Here is a 19,339-nt window from a genome sequence, read left to right on the forward strand (position 1 = left end):
GTGAAGAGCTGGACTGTGCCCTGGCAATCTTCCCCACGTATCTGCAGAGCCAGTGCCTGGGGATGCCCACCCTGGTGCTCAGGGCCATCCTCAGGCTCACCGAGAGGCCTGACACAGTGAGTAGGGGGCAGCTGGGGCAGCCAGGACAACAGCCCATGGCAGAGCTGTGGGTGGTAGGTAACGTGGCGGCTTGGGCTTTTGTGGGCATGGGGAGCTGAGCCAGCTGCAGCCAGCTCTCCCGCGTCCCTGGCCCACTGCCCCATGGCAAGGGGAGAGGCAGCAGTGCCGAGGGGAACAGGGTCCCACTGCCAGCATGTCCCAGCAGGGATGATGGCAGCAGAGCCACCAGCGCGAGTGTGGGGTCTGCAGAGCGTGGCCGTGGGGTGATGAGCCCCGCGATGAAACGCAGGGCCTGCTGGCAGCTCGCGCAGCTTTCCAAGCAGCGCTGGTCACCCACCAGGCTGCTCAGGGGGTCTGCTGCAAAAGGGGGCAGCCGAGGGTCTGGCAAGGAGCCAGAGCTGTCTGTCCTCCCCCTGCGCACCCTGCTCTTCCCATGGCCATGCCAGGGAGCCCTGTCTGCCAGGCGCTTGCCCTCGTAACCCATGCTGCCTGCTGAGAAGCCAGCGGGGAGGCCAGTGTTCACGGGGAGGGTTTTCAGCCCTGCGGGCACTTGCCGCTTTACAAAAATGAGGTGGCGTGTCTCACACAGGCAAGGAAAACCCTTGTCCTGCTGCCGTACGTCATGGAGCGGCTGCAGGCTGATGACAGTGACGACAGCGCCGTGGCCCTCTCCGTGCTTGACAACATGCTCCAGCTTCCGGCGGGGAAGAAGCCCAGCCTCATTGCCCTGGCGCTGGCTGACAAGCTCCAGCCACTCTTTGACAACGTAAGGCTGGCGGAGAGCCCCATGCTCCCCTCATTGAGCACCTCGTTCGCGTCTCCCACCGCAGCCCCCATGCTCTGCAGGAGGATGCTTTGCCCTGCAGCCCCCAGCCACTGTCGCTGCCCTCGGTGACTCCGTGCTGCACCCCAAACCCCCAGCGTGGACTCACCCTGGCTCGGCCTGCTTGCCGCAGGGCGGATGGGGGTGGCAGGACAGCAGCCGGTGTGCTGAGCAACACCAATGTGCACCCTGCCCTGGCAGCATCCCCCAGTCCTCCACAGGGTCTCCCTCTCCGGCCCCCAGCCCCTCTGCACAGACATTCTGCATGCCACGGCTCATGCACTCCCTTATGGAGCAGGGCTGCCTGCAGCCATCTGGGGGAAGTTCACCTCCACGTCAGCCCCTCGCTTGCCATGGGCTTGCGCTTGGGGCTGAGGTCCTCCTCCCCTCCTTCCCCAGCATTCGGACACCGTGCGGGAGCAATCCATCCACCTCTTCCAAAGCATGCTGTGGCTCGTGGTGGGCGCTGAAAAGAAGGAGATGAAGAAGAAGGTGTGGAGCAGCCTGCTGCCACTGCTCTTGCACCTGCACGATCAGAACAAAAGTGTGGCCAAGGTGAGATTCTTAGCCTGACCGGTCCTTTGGGCCCGGCAATGCTGACACTGGACCCTTCAAATGTGTGCCACTGGGAGGTCTAGCTTGCTGAGTCCCTAGGGCCAGGCAGAGCCCCCCTCCCTGCCCACTGCTGCCCTTCTCCTGCTGCTGCCCAGATGGACGGGGAGGTGGGTCCCTTTCCCACCCAGCTCCCTCCACACAGCCCCTGCCATGGGTCCTGCAGCCCCAGAGACTGAGCTACAGCTCCACAACAGCCTGGGGCCCCCAGGGACAAAGCACTGAAGCCCTGACGGCCTTCCAGTCAGAGAGGGTGATTGTCCTTCTCTTCCCCGGGGTGCTGAACATGGTGACAGCACCAATTCCCAGCTGGAGCGTCTTCCTGGCATGGGGTAGAAGAGGTTCTGAGCCCCGCCAAGAGGGAGGACACAGGGTCCTGTGCCCTCGATGGTGGTGGTGGCATCTCTGTTGCTCACCAGGCCTCCCAGGAAGCCCTCCGCAGTGCTGGCCTGTTCCTGAAGTGGAGGCAGCTGGAGCACATGGCTGAGACCGGGCAGGCATGGAGGATCAGCGAGTGCCTGGTAAAGCAGAGCCCCAACACCCCTGGGATCTTCCCTGGGCAAGCCCTGCCCTGTGCCCTGCGGGGGGGCGGGGGGGGATGGAGGGCTGTGCCCCCTTGGCTGCACACACCCTCCTGGAGCAGGCTCTGCTCCGCATTGTCTTTGCCCCTGGGGTCCCCAAGGGGACCCTGCCACTAGGGTGGCACCCCTGCATCCCTGGGAGCCTGATGCTCCCTCTGAACCCCGGTGCCACACAGTGGGGAGCTGGGGATGTCCTGCTGGGGGGAAGGGGGATGGCCCTGGGTGGAGGGATGGCCAAACGCGGGGGCAGCTCTGCGCCGACCCTGCACCCTTCTCCTCTCTCCAGCTGGCCAAGAAGAGGAGCAGGGCCATGGCCTACCTGCGCCAGAGCCTGCATTACCTGCACAGCTGGCAGGAGCCCCTGCGATGGGAGGCTGTCAGGTTCATCGGTGAGCCATGACTCCCAGGGTCCCTGTGTCCCAGCACAGGACCTATGGGGCACCCCTTCACCCCCTCCTGCCCCTGCCTGCACAGGTGGGGCTGGCAGGAGGCTCATCCATCCCCTCCCTGATGCTGCACTCCGGGGTCAGCCCTCCCGGGGGGACCGTGCAGCCAGGTGGGCTGGCTGCAAGGGTCTCTGAGCGGCAGCAGCATCCTTGACACACTGTGTTGCTCCAGGGCTCGTTGGGCGGTGCGTGCGTGAGCAGCAGCACATGGAGTACATCCGACATGGTGAGCGAGGGCAGTGGGGAGGAGGAAGGAGCTAGCACGGAGCTCCCCCCCGCAACCTGGGCAAGGGGGGATCTGCTCCCAGCGTGCCTAGGGGGGACGGGGTGTTTCTGCAGGGGGCTATTCCTGAGAAGCAGCTTCCAGCCGAGCCACCTGTCCCCTGGCTGCCTCCTGGCCCTGGCAATCACAGGGTGCAGTGTGCCCTGCCTGGAGGGGACACAGGGCTGTCACCTCACCTCTGCTGCTTTGTCCCCACAGTGCTTAAAGGCGCAATGAAAGACACCAGCCCCCTGGTCTCCTCCCTGGCAACTCAGACACTCCTCATCCTTGGACAACGAAGGCTGTAAGGGGTGGTTTAACCTATGACTACTGTGTTTATGGCTGCCAAGGACATGGGGGAGGTGGCACTCGACCCCCAGCGAGGGCTCTGCTCAGGCAGAGACGAAGCAGCAGCCCCAGCCCGAGGATGCTCTGCAGGCTTCTCTTCCTGAAGGCTAACAGGGAAGAAGACACCTCAGCCCCAGAGGAGCTGGCGTCCTCTGGAGAGCAGCAGGACAACTGCTCTTTCCAGTGGTCCAGGGCAAAGACGTGCCCTCATGCTTCGCCTTTGCCATAAAGTGCCAGCTGCTCCACTGGGCTGTGAAGCAGAGGGGAGAAGCCCAAGGTGGAGCCGAAGCAGAACTTGAAAGCAATGCCTTCCTTCCCCTCTCCAGGGCCACGCTGCTGCAATAAATGACTTTTTCTGCCACCCACTGTCTGAGCAGCCTGCACTGCCTGGGGCTGACGTGGCCGAGCCCAGGGGCTACCAAGCCGCCGATGCTCTGGCTCCAGCAGCACAGGCCCCTCCATGTCCCCAGCAGGATGGGCAGCTCTGCCTCCTGCCCATGCCACCCATTCCCAGTGGCTGCCCAGCCCCTCCTGCCTGGGATCGGCACCTCATAGCGAGGCAGTTTGCATGCAGAAGGCACTAATTGCTGTGAACCCTTCAAGCCATGTTCAAATGCCAGAATCGGGTCCTCCTCCCTGTCTGACCCTTAGACCGCCTCTTTGGCAGCGAATCAAGAAAAGAGATTTAACATGCAAAATGATGCAGGCTTTAACCTTTTCAAGATTGTTTTCTCTTCCCCTGAGCATGGCAGAGGGGGACTGGCTGGAGGGGCAGCCTGCAGCAGGGTCACCCCGCACCCAGGGACCTCCTAGCAGGCAGGCAGGAGGCAGACAGCCTTGCCACAGTGTGCATGTCCTATCGAGGGTGTGACAGCTGTTTCCGCTCTTGTCCCTGCCTGCTCTTGCCTAAGGAAAAAGTTTTGCCTCCAGGCAGGCTGCCCGACCTTCCTGAAGGCTCCCAAAGGCCAAAGGCTCCTTGGCAGGGAGCAGCTGTGCGTGGCACCAGGCTTGCTGGCCCTGGGCAGTGGGAGCAGGTAGGACACGGCTGCTTCCTGCTCTTCTGCATCATTTGCTGCCCCTGGCACCACCTGCTCGGCTGGAAGCTGGGGGGGGGGGGGGGGGGGGGGGGGGGGCTCAGGAAATGAGGGGCTGCCTGAGCCCCCGCTGTGCCCCAGTAAAAGCACCCCTTCACTGGGCTTGGTGGGGGAGCACTGCCTGTTTGATGGGGGGGCATTGCATGCTTTTCTCTCCTGTACAACCCTGGGGGCACAGGGCTGGGGAAGCCTTGGGGACACACTGGAGTGGATTGGCAGTCCCAGGTGAGGGGACATGGGGGCCAGGCAGGGCTCTTTGAGCTCGCCCTGCCCCTCCAGCAGACCCTCACCCTCTTCCAGCTCTTCTGACCCGAGTTTGCTGCGTAAGTGGCTGTGCTCCTCCCCACGCTCCCCCTCGGCTCTGTGTCACTGGGCTGTGTCTCCCCTTTGGGCTCCCTCAGGGGCTGGAGGATGCTGAGGGCCTCTGTCCCCCACCCTGAGTAGAGGGACAAGGCTGGGACATTTTTGGGGCAGAGGCCCCATCTCCTCTTCCAGCCTGGCTGTGGGCTGGAGGCGTGGGGAAAGCAAGGCACAGTCCAGCCAGACTGTCCTGGAAGGGCAGCACAGTGTCTCTCGCCTCCCGCTCTGCTCTCCCCAGGGGTTTTGCTGGCAGGTTAAGGCTGCACTGGCCCCACAGGAGCAGCTCAGCCATGGCCCTCAAGCGCCATGCATCGGCCCTGAAGCAGCCAGACCACAGGGAAAAGAAAGCGAGAGGGGGAGAGGAGGAAGCTACCTGGAGCTCCACCTTGGCAGCCCTGAAAACTGCCCCCAAGGAGAAGCCCCCTGCCATCATCGATGGGCTGTGCCCCCTGAGCACAGCACTGGGTGCCCTGGTGAGAGCAGGGCTGGGGTACCAGGGAGGCTGGGATGGGGGGAGGTGGGCAGGGGGATGGGGGAGTCCCAGGGCTGCCCTTGCTCTGCTGGTACAGGGGCGGCCCCAGTTACCCTTGCAGACTCCACTGCATTCCCACTGGGAAAGCTCTGCACCCTCTCCCATCCCCAAATGCTGCCCAGGTGCCAGCCCAGGCCATGCCACTCGCTGTAGGTCTATGAAGACTATGACTGCACCCTGAACCAGACCAACATCAACGCCAACAACAACAAATTCTATATCATCCAGCTCATCGAGCATGATGGTGCCTACAGTGTCTGGACCCGCTGGGGCCGTGTGGTGAGTCCACCCCAACACCACTTGTCCCCCTCCCCCATGGTTGTCCCCACCCTGTCTTGGGACCTCCAGAGCTTGGGGATGAACCTGGTGGTCCCCGTCCCTTGTTCCTGGTCCCAAAGCAAGCAACCAAGTGGCCCTGCTACAGCCCCTTGTTGGGGGAGCTTCAAGGACTTGCCCCCACACAATGGGGTGAGCCTGGCTGGGGAGACATGGCACATGTCACTGCAGTGACAGTGAACATGACACTCCAGCAAGGAGTCCTGGGCTGCCTCCCTGAGCTGGAGGGACCACCAGATCTGGTACTAATGGCTTGGCATGTTCCTGTTTGCTGCCCTGCAGCCCTGCCATCACAGCCCCCCCCCCCTCCCAGGGTGCTCCTCCTGGCATGGGGCTGGTAGAGCAGGGATGCAGGGGGGGTCCTGACCACTGCTGTCCACTGCCAGGGGGAGGTGGGCCAGTCCAAGCTCATGCCCTATGCCTCCCTGGAGGCTGCCAAGAAGGAATTTGAGAAGAAATTTCACGAGAAAACCAAAAACAGCTGGGCAGCAAGGGAGAACTTCATTGCCCAGCCGGGGAAGTACACACTCATCGAGGTGCAGCCAGGAGCTGGGCAGGAGATGGAGGTTGCCCTCAAGGTGAGTATGTCAGGCTGCTGGGGTGTCACCATGGTGGGGTGGTCCTTACATCTCACCCCTGGCCCACTGAGCACCAGGACATTCGAGCAGGTCAGTAGAATGGGTTGGGTTTCCGGAGAAGTCTGGATGTGAGCTGAAACAGCTCATGGGCAGAGATTTGGTGCTGGTGGGTTGAAGTGGAGTGGGAGGGCGTCCCAAGCAAGAGCCACTGGCATCTGAGTGGCATCAGTCATGGAAAGCGGAGGCAGTGCCTGCCCATTGCCTTGCTGTGTGGGGGTCAGGCACTCCCCACTGAGACAGGCAGCCCCACTGCCATGCTCCCACAGCCTCCCACGGGCTCACAGGTGGCTTAGTGATATTTTGGGTCTGCAGGTAGATGGCATGGACAGGGACAAGGTCTGCAAGCAGCGGGTGCTGCCCTGCACCCTGGACAAAGCCACGCAGGACCTGGTGTCTCTCATCTTCAGCAGCGACATGTTCCAGGATGCCATGCAGACCATGAATATCAGTAGGGGGTGATGAGTGGCATGGGGTGGGTCTGGGGGCTGTGGCTGGGGGTGCAGGTGGGGAGGTGAACAGGGCAGAGGTGCTGGTGGATTTTAGAGCATCCTCACTGGCAGCCTGACACCTGGTGGGACTGTGGATTTTCCATGCCAGGTGCCTGCATGTGCCTGTGGTGATGCTGGAGATTGTTAGAAGTAGCTGTGGGGCAAGTGTGGCAGGTGGGTTCATCTGTGTCCTACCCTCTCTCTCTGGCCAGATGTGAAGAAGATGCCGCTGGGAAAGCTGAGCAAGCAGCAGATTGCGAGGGGCTTTGAGGTACTGGAGGAGCTGGAGGCAGCATTGCGGGAGCAGCCCTCCCAGGCTGCCCTGCTGGAGGACCTCTCCTCCCGATTCTACACCATCATCCCGCATAACTTTGGGCGGGCACGGCCACCTCCCATCAACTCCCCCGACCTGCTGCGTGCCAAGAAGGACATGCTGTTGGTGAGATGCCAGGGCACCTGGCAGGTGGCATCCTGCCCCAAGGAGTGCTCCTGCCTGTGGGGCAGGGGGGTGCTGGCAGGGGTCTAGGCTTGCCGTGGTCCCCCTGGCACAGTGCCCAGCACTGGTGGTGAGGATGTCCTCGGTCTGTGCCTGCCAGGTGCTGGCTGACATTGAGGTGGCACAGAGCCTGCAGGCGCAGAAGGTGAAGGAGGAGGAGAAAGTTGCCCATCCACTGGATCAGGATTACGCCCTGCTCTGCTGCCAGCTCTCCCTCCTGGACCCAGCTTCCTGGGAATACCAGGTGCTGCTTGTGCCACAGTGCCCCATGACAGGGAGCAACCGTGCCAGGCCTGCGGGCACCCCAAAGGTCTCCGCTGTCCCAGGGGGACCATGGGCATTGTTGGGATGGCTGCCTGTGGTGACCGCTTTCCTGCCTTCTTCCCTGGCAGCTGATCCAAAACTACGTGACACAGACTGGGCACAAGCTCTACATCCTCAACATCTGGCAGGTGGCCCGAGATGGCGAGGTGAGGAGATGATTATCCCTGTCCTGCAGTGGGGAAGCCCTGGTTGCACCCCAGGGCTGCATTAGGGCTCTGGGCTTCTCCACCCAGGGGAGGCTTCAGCCCAGCTGGCCAGGGGCAAAAAGGCACCTGCTCCCCTGCCCCTCCAGCCTTGCACTGGGGTTGGGCTGGGGGGGGTTGGGTCCAGTCCCTCACCCCTGGGCACCCACATCTCCCTCCGTGGACAGCTCTTACCTCTGCATCTCTCCAGGATGAGCGCTTCAAAGCCCATGACCTCCTGGAGAACCGGCGCCTGCTTTGGCATGGCACCAACGTGGCGGTGATCGCAGCCATCCTGAAGAGTGGGCTGCGCATCATGCCCCATTCAGGCGGGCGTGTGGGCAGGGGCATCTACTTTGCCTCCGAGAACAGCAAGTCAGCCTGCTATGGTGAGGGTGCTGGGACGGGCAGGGCTGCTGGGGGATGCCTGCAGAGTCTGTATGAGTCCATCTGCCTTTGCGTACCTCCTGCCACACAGCTGTGTGTGGGCCAAGCCCCTTCCCTGGCATGGCAGCCAGTCCCTGCATGTTGGGGTGGCCCGGACACAACCAGGTGGGAATGCCAGGGTTGGTGACATCATCCCCATCGCCTTCTCCCATGGCAGTGGGCTGCACGTCCAAGAAGGTTGGCATCATGTTCCTGACAGAGGTGGCCCTGGGCAAGCCCTACCGCATCACCTGTGATGACCCCACGCTGTGTCAGCCACCCACTGGATACGACAGTGTCCTGGCCTGCGGCCAGACAGAGCCGGGTAAGCCTGGGTCAGGAGGGAGTGTGGGGTCTGTGGGGCTGCGGTAGGCACAGGGTGGGGGGAAGAGAGGTCGGATTTCAGGTTTGACATAGTGTGTGTGGGTGTCTTCTCACCCAGATCCTGCGCAGGATCAGGAGGTGCTGCTGGACGGCAGGAAGGTGCTGGTGTGCCAGGGCAAGCCCATCCCCATGCCTGCCTACAAGGACTCCTCCTTCAGCCAGAGCGAGTACCTCATCTACCAGGAAAGCCAGTGCCGGATCCGCTACCTTGTCCAGCTCCGCTTCTGAGGGTGCCTGGGCACCCAGCAGCCCCATCCCAGCACCAGCTGGTGATGCTCCCCAGCCTGGAGCACCGTGCTCCGGACTCTCCAGCCACCCTACCTGAGGCTGGGCAAGAGACAGGCTGGCATGGGGACAGAGCTTGTTTTGACTGTGAATAAAACCAATGCACCTTGTACCAAGTGGTTCCCATGCTCTCCTGCCCAGTGAGGTGAGTGCGGAGTAGGGAAGGGTGATGGTAGGTCCCTGCAGGGATGGCAGTGGGTGGCTGCGGAGGGACTGCAGCCTGTTGTGGTCACCTGGTGCTGGCAGCCTTCAGGTGAAAGCTGGTGGCTTTGTAAGCCAGCTGCCCATGTCACCCTAGCAAGTTGTGTGCCTCATGCCCATCACCATGGCATCAGGGCTGCAGAGGATGAGCAAGATGCCTTGCCCTGCCTGGGCACGGAGGAGCTCATCTATCTGTCCTGAGGGTGAGTGCCTACCCTCCCTCTGGTGCCATGCTTGCTGCCATGCCTGCTGCCCTGCCCCAGCCTGGTGACCATGCCAAGTCCCTCTCCACGCCCATGTGTGCCCCCTGAGCACGAGTCCGGGTCCCCAGGGTGCCAGGGAAGGGCAACACCCAGCTGCATTACCCTGATTGCCCCATGGAAGTTCTAGAACATCTGCGTGCCAGTGGGGGAGGAGATGCCACAGACCTGCCTGGAGGTCTGTCCCCCACGCCCCAGGGACCTCAGGGCTAAGCTGTCCTTGCAGCAGGACCGGGCCTGGAGCAGTGGGTGGCCATGCTGGGGGGGCATAGGGCTCGGGGACCCCAGTCCCCCCTTCCTGAGCCCCCGCCGGCTGCTAGGACCCAGCAGCTGTCCCCGTGGGACCGCACAGCACAGGCAGCGCCCGGGAGTGACAGCTGGTGCCATCCGCAGCTGGTAGGCTGCAGGCAAACAGGATGACGAGCGGGTGACGGGTGACGGGTGCGGGGAAGGGGGAGCGTGGCCTTGCACGGGGGCAGCAGCCCCTGTTCTGCTGCAGGAGCGACGCCGGCAGGAAGGATCCCCAGCGAGGAGGGGAGCATCACCCACCTCCCCAGGAACAAAGGTGCGCTGGGTCCCCCACCCCCACCCCAGGGTCCCCCGCAGCCAGAGCAAGGAGCAGGGATGGAGCAGGCGGGTCCATGCTGTCCCCCCTCGGGGTGTGCTGGTGTGGCTGGGGCAGGGGCACAGGGCGTCAGCCTGGCACAGCACAGCGGGTCCCAGCAGTGCCAGCCCTGGCCAGGTTGGGCACAGCCCAGATGCCCGCTCTGGGGTAGGCAGGGTGCTGTGACCTCACCTGCTCCAGCATCTTGGAGGGCTTCAGGTCGTCTCTGGGTTTCTCTGTGGCTCTTCCTCATTTTGATTCTTCTTCACATCCTGCTCCCCTCCCCAACAGGCAAAGAGAAGACAGCAGCCATGGTTGTGGTGGGGTTTCCCTCTAAGGGACGCAGGAGAAGAGCCCTTGCTGCCCAGGCACTGGAGCTGCTGCCTTAGCCCTTGGTGGGGATGGCGAGCCGAATGGGGCTGAACACCACGGACAACCTAGAGCTGCTCTCTGTCCCCGAGCAGTCCATTGCCCAGGAGGTGGTGGGCCTCCTCTGCATGGTCCTGCTCACCCTCACCGCCCTGGTGGCCAACACGGTGGTGATGGTTGTCATTCTCAAAACCCCCCTTCTCAGGAAGTTCATCTTCGTCTGCCACCTCTGTGTGGTCGACCTCCTCTCTGCCATTTTCCTCATGCCCTTGGGGATCATCTCCAGCTCCTCCTGCTTCAACAGGGTGATCTACAGCATTGCCGAGTGCCAGGGCTTGATATTCCTGAATATCTGTTTCATCAGTGCCTCCATCCTCACCATCTCGATCATCAGCGTGGAGCGGTACTACTACATTGTCCACCCCATGAGGTATGAGGTCAAGATGACCATCAGGCTGGCGGTGGCCGGAGTGATCTTCATTTGGGTCAAGTCTGTTCTCATCACTGTCTTGGCACTGGTGGGCTGGCCTCAAGGCAACGGGGCCACCAGTGCCAGCCGCTGTACAGTCTACTGGAGCCCTGGGGCTCACAAGAAGATTTTTATGATCATCTTCAGCATCGTCTGCTTTGTTCTGCCTACCATCATCATCTTGGCTGTCTACTGCAGTGTCTACCGCGTGGCCCGGATGGCATCCCTGCAGCACATGCCTGCACCAGCACAGGCAGCTGCACCGAGGCACCGATCTGACTCCATCGCCAGTCAAGTGACCATCATCACCACCAGGAACCTGCCACTGCCCAGGCTGATGCCAGAGCGCTTTCTGGGAAGCAACAAGGCCATCCTCACCTTGGTCCTCATTGTGGGGCAGTTCTTGTGCTGCTGGCTGCCCTTTTTTGCTTTCCACTTGCACTCCTCTGTCACAACTGGCACAGTGGGTGGTGGGCATGGGGAAATGGTGGTCACCTGGATTGCCTACTCCTCCTTTGCCATCAATCCCTTCTTCTATGGGCTGCTGAACCGCCAGATCAGGGAGGAGCTGGCCCGGCTCCGGCGCAGCTGTCTCAACCGGCCGCTGGGCCAGGAGCTCTGCCTTTCTGTCTCGGAGGCTTCCATCCAGGAAAACTTCTTGCAGTTCCTCCAGAGAGCGACTTGCACGCTGGAGACCCATGCCAGCTGCATCAGCCCCAGCCCCAGGAACAGGCTGGACCAGACCAAGATGGGCTTCCCCATCCCAGGTCAAGTTCCTGAAGAAAGCACCTGAGAAGCAAGAGGCCTTGTCCCACCATGCTGGGAAGGAGGGTGGGCAGGGGACCTGTCAGGGACCCCCATTGGACCTGCTTGGGCTCAGTCTCTTGGATTTGGAGGAGTTCTTGTTCAGGTTTTGCCTCTTCTCTGAGCCTATGGTGGAAGGTAGTTTCTCTGTTCAGGAGAAGGCAGCAGATCTGGGGAAGCCTCATCTCCCTTCTATGGGCTGGGATTGTCTCTGGCTCCACCAGCTCAGTCCAGTTGCATGGATGGGCTCTCCTCAGGACACAGGATGCTAAGGGGCTCCTACACAGGGCAGAGGAGGGGGCACCTCCATATCCATCGCCTGTTGGGACCACTTGTGGCCAATGGGGAAAAGTAGATGTCCATTGCACCTTACCCAGGAGCAGTGGGTCAGCTAACACCACTAACACCAGTAACACCAGGGCGCGGGGCACCCTGCTGAGATTATGTGGAGCCCCCTGTCCTTGGCTCTTTAACCCAAAACTAACCTCTGGCTGGAGAAGCTCCTGTCACCTGTGGTACTTATCAGGGTGACAAGCACCCATGGGGCTGGCTCTGGCCAGGTCTGGTTTTTTGGTGCCGTGGCCATGCCCAGCCGTGCTCTCTGTCCCCCCGCAGCTGGTAGGGGCTGCCCCTCCAGGGAGGGATGCTGGCCGGCCGGGGGTCCGTGCCAGGCTGTTTATGGACACAGCTGCCCAGCTGAAGCCCAGCCAGTGGTGCCACGTGCCAGCCAAACTGGGCTGCCAGCCAGGGGTGCGCTGGGGTAGACGTGGTGGCACAGGGGTGGGTGGGTGGGTGGGGCACGTGGGGTGCCCCTGGGCAGCGGCAGCTGGAGGGTACCAGGACCTGCTGTCCCCCTTCAGTGTCATCGCTTCTGTGGTGCTTGAGGCCCCTCTCATGGGGTCCCCAGTGCAAGAAAAAGGACTGGACCCTGTTGAGGGATGCTGGAGGGGCACATCACCCCCAGCCCACCCACAAAGGTCCCAGGGTTGGTGCTGGCACAGTGGGTTGGAGATGCCCTTGCCCCAGTGATAACTGGGGGGCTGGGGGAGAACTGCCCCATGGCCTCTCAAACTGCCTCATGGCAGGGAGGGGTCTCTAGGAAGACCCCCAGAAAGACTGGGGCTGAGGGCCAGCACCCCTCTGGCCGCAGGGATGCCCCTCCAGCCACCACCCCATGCCCTTGACGTGGAGGGGTGTCTCCACCCAGGGTGGGGTATATTATTATTTTTTTCTTGTAAATTTTATCTTTTTATTAAACCATTGATAAGTTACAAAGGAGGAAAAAATATACTTATATGTACAGCATTTCCAAGCCAGCAGGGACTGGCTCTTGGATGGGGTTGCTGGGCGGAGATTGCCCCAGGGTGGCCCAGGGAGGGCCCCCCACCAGAGCCAAGGGAAGGGAGACCCCCAGAGAGGCCAGGCAGCCCCTCATCCAGTGGGACCTGGCTTTTGGGTGCTAGCCAGGGGGTGAGCAGGAGGACAGCAGGGTGGGCAGGGCAAGGAGCAGGAGGTGGGGGTCCCACCCCAGCACAGGGCAATGGGAGAAGGGACCCTGAGCCAGCAGAGACAGCCCCCCTGCCAATACCAGGGCACATGGTCCCCATGCAGGAAGATCAGGGAGGGGGGCACAGCACTGCTGGAACAGGCAGCAGGCAGCGGAGCAGCTCGTTCCTCCAGCAGGCATCACTGCTGGGAAGACCCTTCCCTTCCCTGGGGTGGGGAGCAAGGGGGTCCACCTGGGCATGGGGCACCTGGCAGCAGCTGAGGACAGGGTGGGCAGCGGGGAGGTGTCCCTGGCACGGGGTGGCACACCAGACCCCCTTGCCCACCCACCGGTGGGGCTCAATAGGGTGAGAACTTCTGCCGGTCAGCTTTCTTGGTGCCATTGGCTGCCGAGATCTTGGTCGTGTAGGTGGCAGTGCCACCATTGGGACCCGCCACAGAGGATGGGGATAGTGCCAGGAAGGACACCGGCTTCAGGCCGATGAAGTTGGAGAGGGAGATGGTGTAGGGGGTGCCCAGCAGGGCTGGGGGGGCTGGAGCGACGGCAGGCAGTGCTGCACCAGAGCCTGGGGCGAGGGGCTGGGAGAAGCCCATACCGAGGTCCATGGAGCCAGGGCCTGGTGACGCCTGGGAGGTAGATTTGGCCGTCTCTAAGCTGGAGAAGCAAGCAACAAGGTGAAAACCACAGTGACAGACAGTCTCCCACCGCAATGTGCCCATCGTAGGGTGCAAGGACCATACACCCCATCCCTTCTGGCACACATCTCTGTAGCACATCTGGTGAGGACTAAAAAGCTGGGGCTCAAACCCTGTGGCGTCTCAGGTCCTGCACCCACCATCTGGGGACCTCACAGCACCATCCCAGCTCATCCTTCCTGAGGATGCTGGAGTGAGTGTCCCCTAAAAGCTGTGCTGGGGCACTAGGGAGGTGTCACTCCTTGCTAGCAGCCAGCCTGCGTGCCCCCAGCTGGCACCTACCAGGCTGTGATGAGGTACTGAGCCAGGGTGATGCTGACGGGGGTCCCCGTGATGGTCACATGCCTCTCGCTGGAGCCCTCAGTCTGGTTCCCGATCTTGATGTGGGCACCTGACATCTGCCGGATCTCGCTGATCTTGCTGCCGTGACGGCCAATGATGCAGCCAATGAGCTGGAGGGGCAGGGACCAGGGTGAGCTGGGAGCAGCTGGAGCCTCGTCAAGCAGGGAGCTCCCAGGGGCTCACCTGGCCACGCTCTGTGCCTGGGAGGATTGGGGAAACTGAGGCAGACACTGTGAGGGCAGGGTGCTGCTTTCCTTGGGCAGACTCTACTTTTTGGTCTTACTCAAGCCCCACACCCCCCCCACAAGCTGGCATTGTTGGGCTGCCACATCCCAAGGCTCTTCCTTGGTGTTGACCAAGCCCTTTCCCCCTTCTGTGCCTCAGTTTCCCTTTTATTCCAACTGCTTCTGACCCAGCAGCCCCTCTTGCCCCTGAGCTCTGGCAGCCGAGGCAGAACCTCCCCTGTGCAGGGTGGTGGGTGCTGGCCTCTACAAAGAGGCTGTGGGGTGGAACACATGGGTGGGGGCAAGCTGTGGTCTGCCTCGCCATCCCCAGGACCCACACGTACGTCATTGGGCACCAGGAACTCCTGGGAGCTGCTCTGGGAGCTGGTGTCCAGGCCTGGAGGGAGAAACAGGGATGTTAGTGGTGGGAGGGTGGGTCTCCAGCAGCTCCATGCCCCCACACCAGCCCCATGCTGGGACAGTCAGTCACCCCAGGGACAAACCTGGGGAGAGGCAGGGAGGACGGGACATAGGCACCAGTTGTGATTTGGTGCCAGTGCTCCCCCACTGCAGGGCTGAGGGGCTCTAGTGGGTGCAGGGACCCCAGGAAATCAAGAATTCTGGGGGTCAGGTAGTCATGCCAGGGGTGCTGGGATCAGAGAGGGTGCAAGGGACTGGGATGCCCTCCCCCCACCAGGGCCAGGTGGCTGGGTGGGTCAGGAGGGGCACTCCATACCGCCAGCCCTGCGGAGGCACGGGAGGTGCTCACCTGGCACCATGGAGGGTGCGTGGCCCAGGGAGGCGAAGGGGAGCGTGTGCCCCGACAGCTGCTGCAGCTTCGTCACCTGCCCAGGCAGTGGGAGGAAGAGGAAGAAGGCATTAGAGGTGACTGCAGAGGGTCCCCTGTCCCTCCTGGGGCTGGACACTGGCACCCAGCACCTCCCAGGAGAGGCATCCCCAGCAGCACCCATCCTGGTGGGCACAGATCTGGTGCCCCTGGGAGCAGGGGTGGGCTGCCACAGGGACAGACTCACCTCCGCGGGAGAGACCCCACTGTACTGGCCTTGCATGGAGAAGCCCTGGGGGCAGAGGGGAAGGAAGGGGCATCAGTGGGGAGCCAGGTGCAGACCCCTGCCTCAGGCCACCCCTCCCCAGAGCAGGGAGGCCACCCCAAGCCCACAAAAGTTGCCCCTTGCTGGCAGAGGCCGGGCCCTCTGGCCACCCCATGCCCCTGGGGGGGCTGCACCCCTTACCTGGTTGGCAGAGAGCAGGATGGTGCCGAGGGAGAGGCCAGGGTGGTAGGGGATGGTGGCCCCCTTTGGAGGCGACTGGAGAGGGAGGGAAGGAGGTGAAGGGGATGAGAGATGAGGCTGAATGTCCCCGTAGCCCCACGGGTCCCCCCAGACCTCCTCTGCCCTCTCATGCCCCCAGCAAGCTGGGCACAGCCCCCAACACTGCCAAGGCAGGGTGCTCTTATGGGCTTCCATGCAGGGGGACCTCAGTGCCTGGGTCCAGGTGGGCATGGTAAGCCCTGGGGAGGGGGGAGGCAGGCAGCTCATGACCCCCTGGGCTGGGCATGGGGTTCAGTGGGTACCTCCAGGATAACGGCGCAGATCTGCCTCACGCACTGGATGATGGTGTCCGGCACCCCTGAGACAGTGACGGCCCGTTCGGTGGAGTTGGGCAGCAGGTCACCGGCCACCTGCACCTGCGCCCCTGTGCTCTGGCGGGGGACAAAGGGAGATGCTGGGGTGCCTCAGCCACTCCCCTCCAGGGCTCAGTAGCTCACATCTCCCCTGGGCCACACGGACCTTTGCAGGACCCACAGGATGATGCTCCACTCCTGCATCAACTCCCACAGCCCCTGCGCAGCCGTGGCAGCCCACATGCCCACGGCTCTGTGCCCCCCAGGGGAAAAGGGGAGCCTGCACCCAGGGCACCCTCAGCCTCACCTCCCGGATCTCCCGGATCTTAGTTCCTGCCTTGCCGATGAGTGAGCCACACTGGCTGGCCGGGATGACGAGGCGCAGTGTCACCGGCGATCTGCCTGCTGCCCCATCACCCCCTGCTCCCAGGTCCTGTGAGGGGAGGGGGGATGCAGTGTCAGACCCCCAGGAACCTGTAGGCATGGGGGCACTCACTGTGGGGGGAGAGATGCCTACCTCCTCCAGCTTGAAGGCGATCATGGAGACAGCGCGGAATACGGCGTCAGTGGAGCCGGTGATGGTGGTGATGCGCTCAGGGCAGGACCCCTCCGAGATGGTGATGCGCGCACTGCTCTGGGGACAGTGTGACACCCCATCAGGGACATCACAGGCCCTGTGCTCCATGTGTCCCCCCCAGAGAAGGGCTCACTGGGGGGCTTGATGAGTGCAGACCTGGGCTTTCCCCCCTCCCACCTGCCCCAGGCAGCCTTCCCTGGGGTGCAGCCACGTTTCCCATAGGTCCACCTGGGATTGGAGGGGGGCCAGGGCTGGGCATGTCGGAGCCACCAGGTACATGCAGGACAAGCAGCAGGACCTGGCAACCCCCAGCATGCCCTTACCTGCTCTCGTATCCTCTTAACAGTCTCTCCTTTCTGCGGGGAGAGGAACAGGGTGGGTGGTGAGGTCCAGGGGAGCCTGGGGCTGGCAGCGCCCTGGTCCCCAAATCTTACCTTGCCAATGATGCTGCCGATCTCCTGCAAAGGCAGAGAGGGGTGGCCTTGTCAGCAGGCAGCTCCCTGCCTGCCACATCCCTCCTCTGCCCACAGCCAGACCAATGGGCAACAGCCAGACCCTGCCCCGTGGCCACTGGGACAGTGGGTGGCTTGCTGGTGACACAGCAGCATGGGAACAAGCCACTCCATGGCTCAGGATGGGGGAAGAAATCCTTCTGGGAATGCTGTTCCCGGGGAGGATGGGGGGTTGGGAGCAGGGGAGGAGAACAGGGTGCTGGTGAGGAGCTGGTTCTCCAGCAGGGCCCCCCTACCCCGGGCATTACCAACCCCCCAAGCAGTGCCGAACCCGGCCACTGTTACCTTGCCATGCATGAGCATGCGGAGGGTCAGTGTGATGCTGAGCTCTGTCTCCTCGGGGCTGCCGCCCATGCCGCTGGCTCTGTCTGGCGATGCCATGGCGGGAGGGCGAGCTGAGCCTGTGGGACACAGTGGTCTCCAGAGAGGGGGGAGGCACCAACTAACCCTCCTGCTAAATCTGCAGCCTGAAAAGCACCTATGGCTGGGAAGCGGGGAAACTGAGGCAGCACAGTGCCATTCTCCAGCAGGGGAGGCTTGCACGGCCCCGTGGTACCCCACTGGCATCCTGCACACCTTCCAGGAGCTCCCCAAAATGAATGTGTCGCCATGTGTCTGCCTGAGCCTGCAGGCAGCTGCCTTCAACCTGGCCCACACACAGCCTGGGTCGGAGCTGGCACCGCACCTTCCCGAAGCCAGGAGCTGGGTGGGTGTTGGGGGTGGGGTGGGGTGGAAAACGTGGGGAGCGTGGCTGTAGGATGGGGTTTGCTTTGCAGATGCTTGCTGGGGTGGTGGCACGTGGGGCAGGAGGAGCAGAGGTGGCCTGGGTGGTCTTGCAGGCTGTGTGAGCCTTCCTCCTCCTCCTCCTCTTCCCCTCCCTTGCCTGTGCACAAAGCCCAGGGCAACTGAGGCAACCTCCCTGACGGGGAGTGCCAGCCTGACGTGAACTGCAGGGTGATGCCCAATGCACGATGCCGCTGCACCCTGTCCCCCCGGCCCGAGCAGCCCAGGGACCCCCCCAGACCTTGTGCCTGGGGCCGGGGGTGGCCGGGCCCTGCGGTGCCAGCGCGGGGCTGGGAGGAGGACAATCGCCGTGTGTCTGGGCACGGGTGGGCGGCTGCGGCGCTGCTGGCTCCCGGCAAGCTGGCCGATGCCAAGCGGCTTTGAAACAAAGCACCCGTGTTGGGGCTGGGGCCCGTGTCTGCCGACATGGCGGCGGGGGGGCGGTTATTTTAGGTGCTGGCAGCACTCGCCACCACTACGGCACATCTCCTGCATCAGGGTAGAGGGGTAGGGGGGCAGGCTGGTCGCCTCTGCACCCCCTAAGTGCTGGGGCTTGCACCCCCGGCGTGATTTGGCCACCCCATCATCATCCCCCCGTTACCGGGGCCTGGAGAAAGGTGGAAAGGCTGGGGAAGGGGGATATTCCCACTGCCGATGGAGAAGAGCCTGAAATGGGGGTGGGGGTGGACGGTGTACCCCCCTGTATCCCCCTTCCCCGCAGCGCCCGGAGCCGTGCGCAGTGCCGGCAGGAGCGGGCAGCCTGCCGGGTCCCCCATCCCCCGGGGACGGACGGCAGCGGGGACCCGCCGGGGACAAAAGATCCGCCGGGAGAGAAGGATGAGGCTGGCGGTGGGGCAGGGCGGGGAAGCGGCAGGGCCACGAGTGTCCCCCCACTGCCACAGGCGGTGCGGGGGGCGGCGGGCAGGGGGGTGCGCTGCCCCAGGTGAGCCGGGCGGGCAGGGACGCCCAAGGCCCCGGTGATGGGCACAGGCCACCTGCCCCGGCGCCGTGCCACGGCTGGCGGCGGGACAGCCGCGAGGGTGGGCACCGCCCGTCCTTCGGGGCACCTTCGGGGGGCAAAGGGAGGTGACGGGGGGGACAGGAGGAAGCCCCCACCCCGTCCCAGGGGGAACCACTCTCCGCTCGCCCTCCCGGCCGCCCCAAGCCCCCCGGTCCCCGCGGGAGGGGGCCTGGCGGGTACCTTTCCGTGCGCCTCGTCCCTCCGCCGCCGGCCACCCCGCTCAGTGCCACATTGTCCCCGGCAGCGCCCAGTGACACCCGGGGCAGGAACAATGAGCCGCTTGACAGGCCAGGGCCAGGCTGGCAGCCCCGGCCCCCACCCCGGTCCACGCCGGGGCCCCCCTCGCTCTTCCCCTCTCCCACATCCCTCCCTCCGGGATCCTATTACAGCGGATAAGAGACACTAAAAGGAACAATGCACCCTGGGTAAGGCCATCTGCCACCGCTGGGGACATTCCTGGCCCCCCTGCCCCCCCCTTTGGCTCACACATCACCCCTCTTTGTAATTGCGGTGGTGTGGTTTTTTTGTTTTTTTTTTTTTTTTTTTTTTTTTTTTTTCCTGGAAGCCGATCAGCTGGCAGGGCTCGAGG

At 63.2% G+C, this 19,339-nt stretch overlaps 4 protein-coding genes across 7 annotated transcripts; 3 read left to right on the plus strand and 1 right to left on the minus strand.

Annotated features, from left to right (window-relative positions):
• Positions 1–1,361: 1,361 nt before the first annotated feature.
• LOC121087758 (maestro heat-like repeat family member 5) lies at positions 1,362–3,515 on the plus strand. Its single transcript, XM_040593122.1, has 5 exons — positions 1,362–1,498; positions 1,975–2,076; positions 2,423–2,525; positions 2,755–2,808; positions 3,064–3,515. The coding sequence occupies exons 1-5, from the start codon at positions 1,388–1,390 to the stop codon at positions 3,150–3,152; spliced, it is 459 nt and encodes a 152-aa protein (XP_040449056.1). The 5' UTR covers positions 1,362–1,387; the 3' UTR covers positions 3,153–3,515.
• A 437-nt stretch (positions 3,516–3,952) lies between these two features.
• Positions 3,953–8,849, plus strand: PARP3 (poly(ADP-ribose) polymerase family member 3). 2 transcript variants are annotated; one of them, XM_040593280.1, is made up of 11 exons: positions 4,139–4,226; positions 4,885–5,119; positions 5,332–5,457; positions 5,901–6,092; positions 6,465–6,600; positions 6,853–7,079; positions 7,237–7,380; positions 7,529–7,606; positions 7,854–8,031; positions 8,247–8,393; positions 8,511–8,849. In XM_040593280.1, exons 2-11 carry the CDS (start codon positions 4,937–4,939, stop codon positions 8,678–8,680), a joined length of 1,581 nt encoding a protein of 526 aa, XP_040449214.1. In that variant the 5' UTR covers positions 4,139–4,226; positions 4,885–4,936; the 3' UTR covers positions 8,681–8,849. The 2 variants fall into 2 exon arrangements, with proteins under 2 accessions (XP_040449213.1, XP_040449214.1); XM_040593279.1 differs by lacking the exon at positions 4,885–5,119 and having other exon boundaries at positions 3,953–4,226; positions 7,854–8,076.
• Positions 8,850–9,537: 688 nt separating this feature from the next.
• LOC121087144 (probable G-protein coupled receptor) lies at positions 9,538–12,207 on the plus strand. The gene is made up of 2 exons (XM_040591828.1): positions 9,538–9,763; positions 10,094–12,207. Exon 2 carries the CDS (start codon positions 10,204–10,206, stop codon positions 11,431–11,433), a length of 1,230 nt encoding a protein of 409 aa, XP_040447762.1. The 5' UTR covers positions 9,538–9,763; positions 10,094–10,203; the 3' UTR covers positions 11,434–12,207.
• Positions 12,208–12,668: 461 nt separating this feature from the next.
• PCBP4 (poly(rC) binding protein 4) lies at positions 12,669–19,123 on the minus strand. 3 transcript variants are annotated; one of them, XM_040593149.1, is made up of 13 exons: positions 18,931–19,123; positions 17,232–17,347; positions 16,869–16,892; positions 16,758–16,790; positions 16,375–16,491; positions 16,165–16,290; positions 15,807–15,935; positions 15,466–15,540; positions 15,247–15,291; positions 14,982–15,057; positions 14,557–14,609; positions 13,929–14,098; positions 12,671–13,605 (listed from the first exon to the last, which is right to left on the minus strand). In XM_040593149.1, exons 2-13 carry the CDS (start codon positions 17,325–17,327, stop codon positions 13,290–13,292), a joined length of 1,260 nt encoding a protein of 419 aa, XP_040449083.1. In that variant the 5' UTR covers positions 17,328–17,347; positions 18,931–19,123; the 3' UTR covers positions 12,671–13,289. The 3 variants fall into 3 exon arrangements, with proteins under 3 accessions (XP_040449085.1, XP_040449084.1, XP_040449083.1); XM_040593151.1 differs by lacking the exon at positions 18,931–19,123 and having other exon boundaries at positions 12,669–13,605; positions 16,375–16,486; XM_040593150.1 differs by lacking the exon at positions 15,466–15,540 and having other exon boundaries at positions 12,670–13,605.
• Positions 19,124–19,339: the final 216 nt, after the last annotated feature.

The sequence above is a fragment of the Falco naumanni genome, chromosome 4 (assembly GCF_017639655.2).
Source record: "Falco naumanni isolate bFalNau1 chromosome 4, bFalNau1.pat, whole genome shotgun sequence".
In the NCBI taxonomy this organism is placed as follows: Eukaryota; Metazoa; Chordata; class Aves; order Falconiformes; family Falconidae; genus Falco; species Falco naumanni.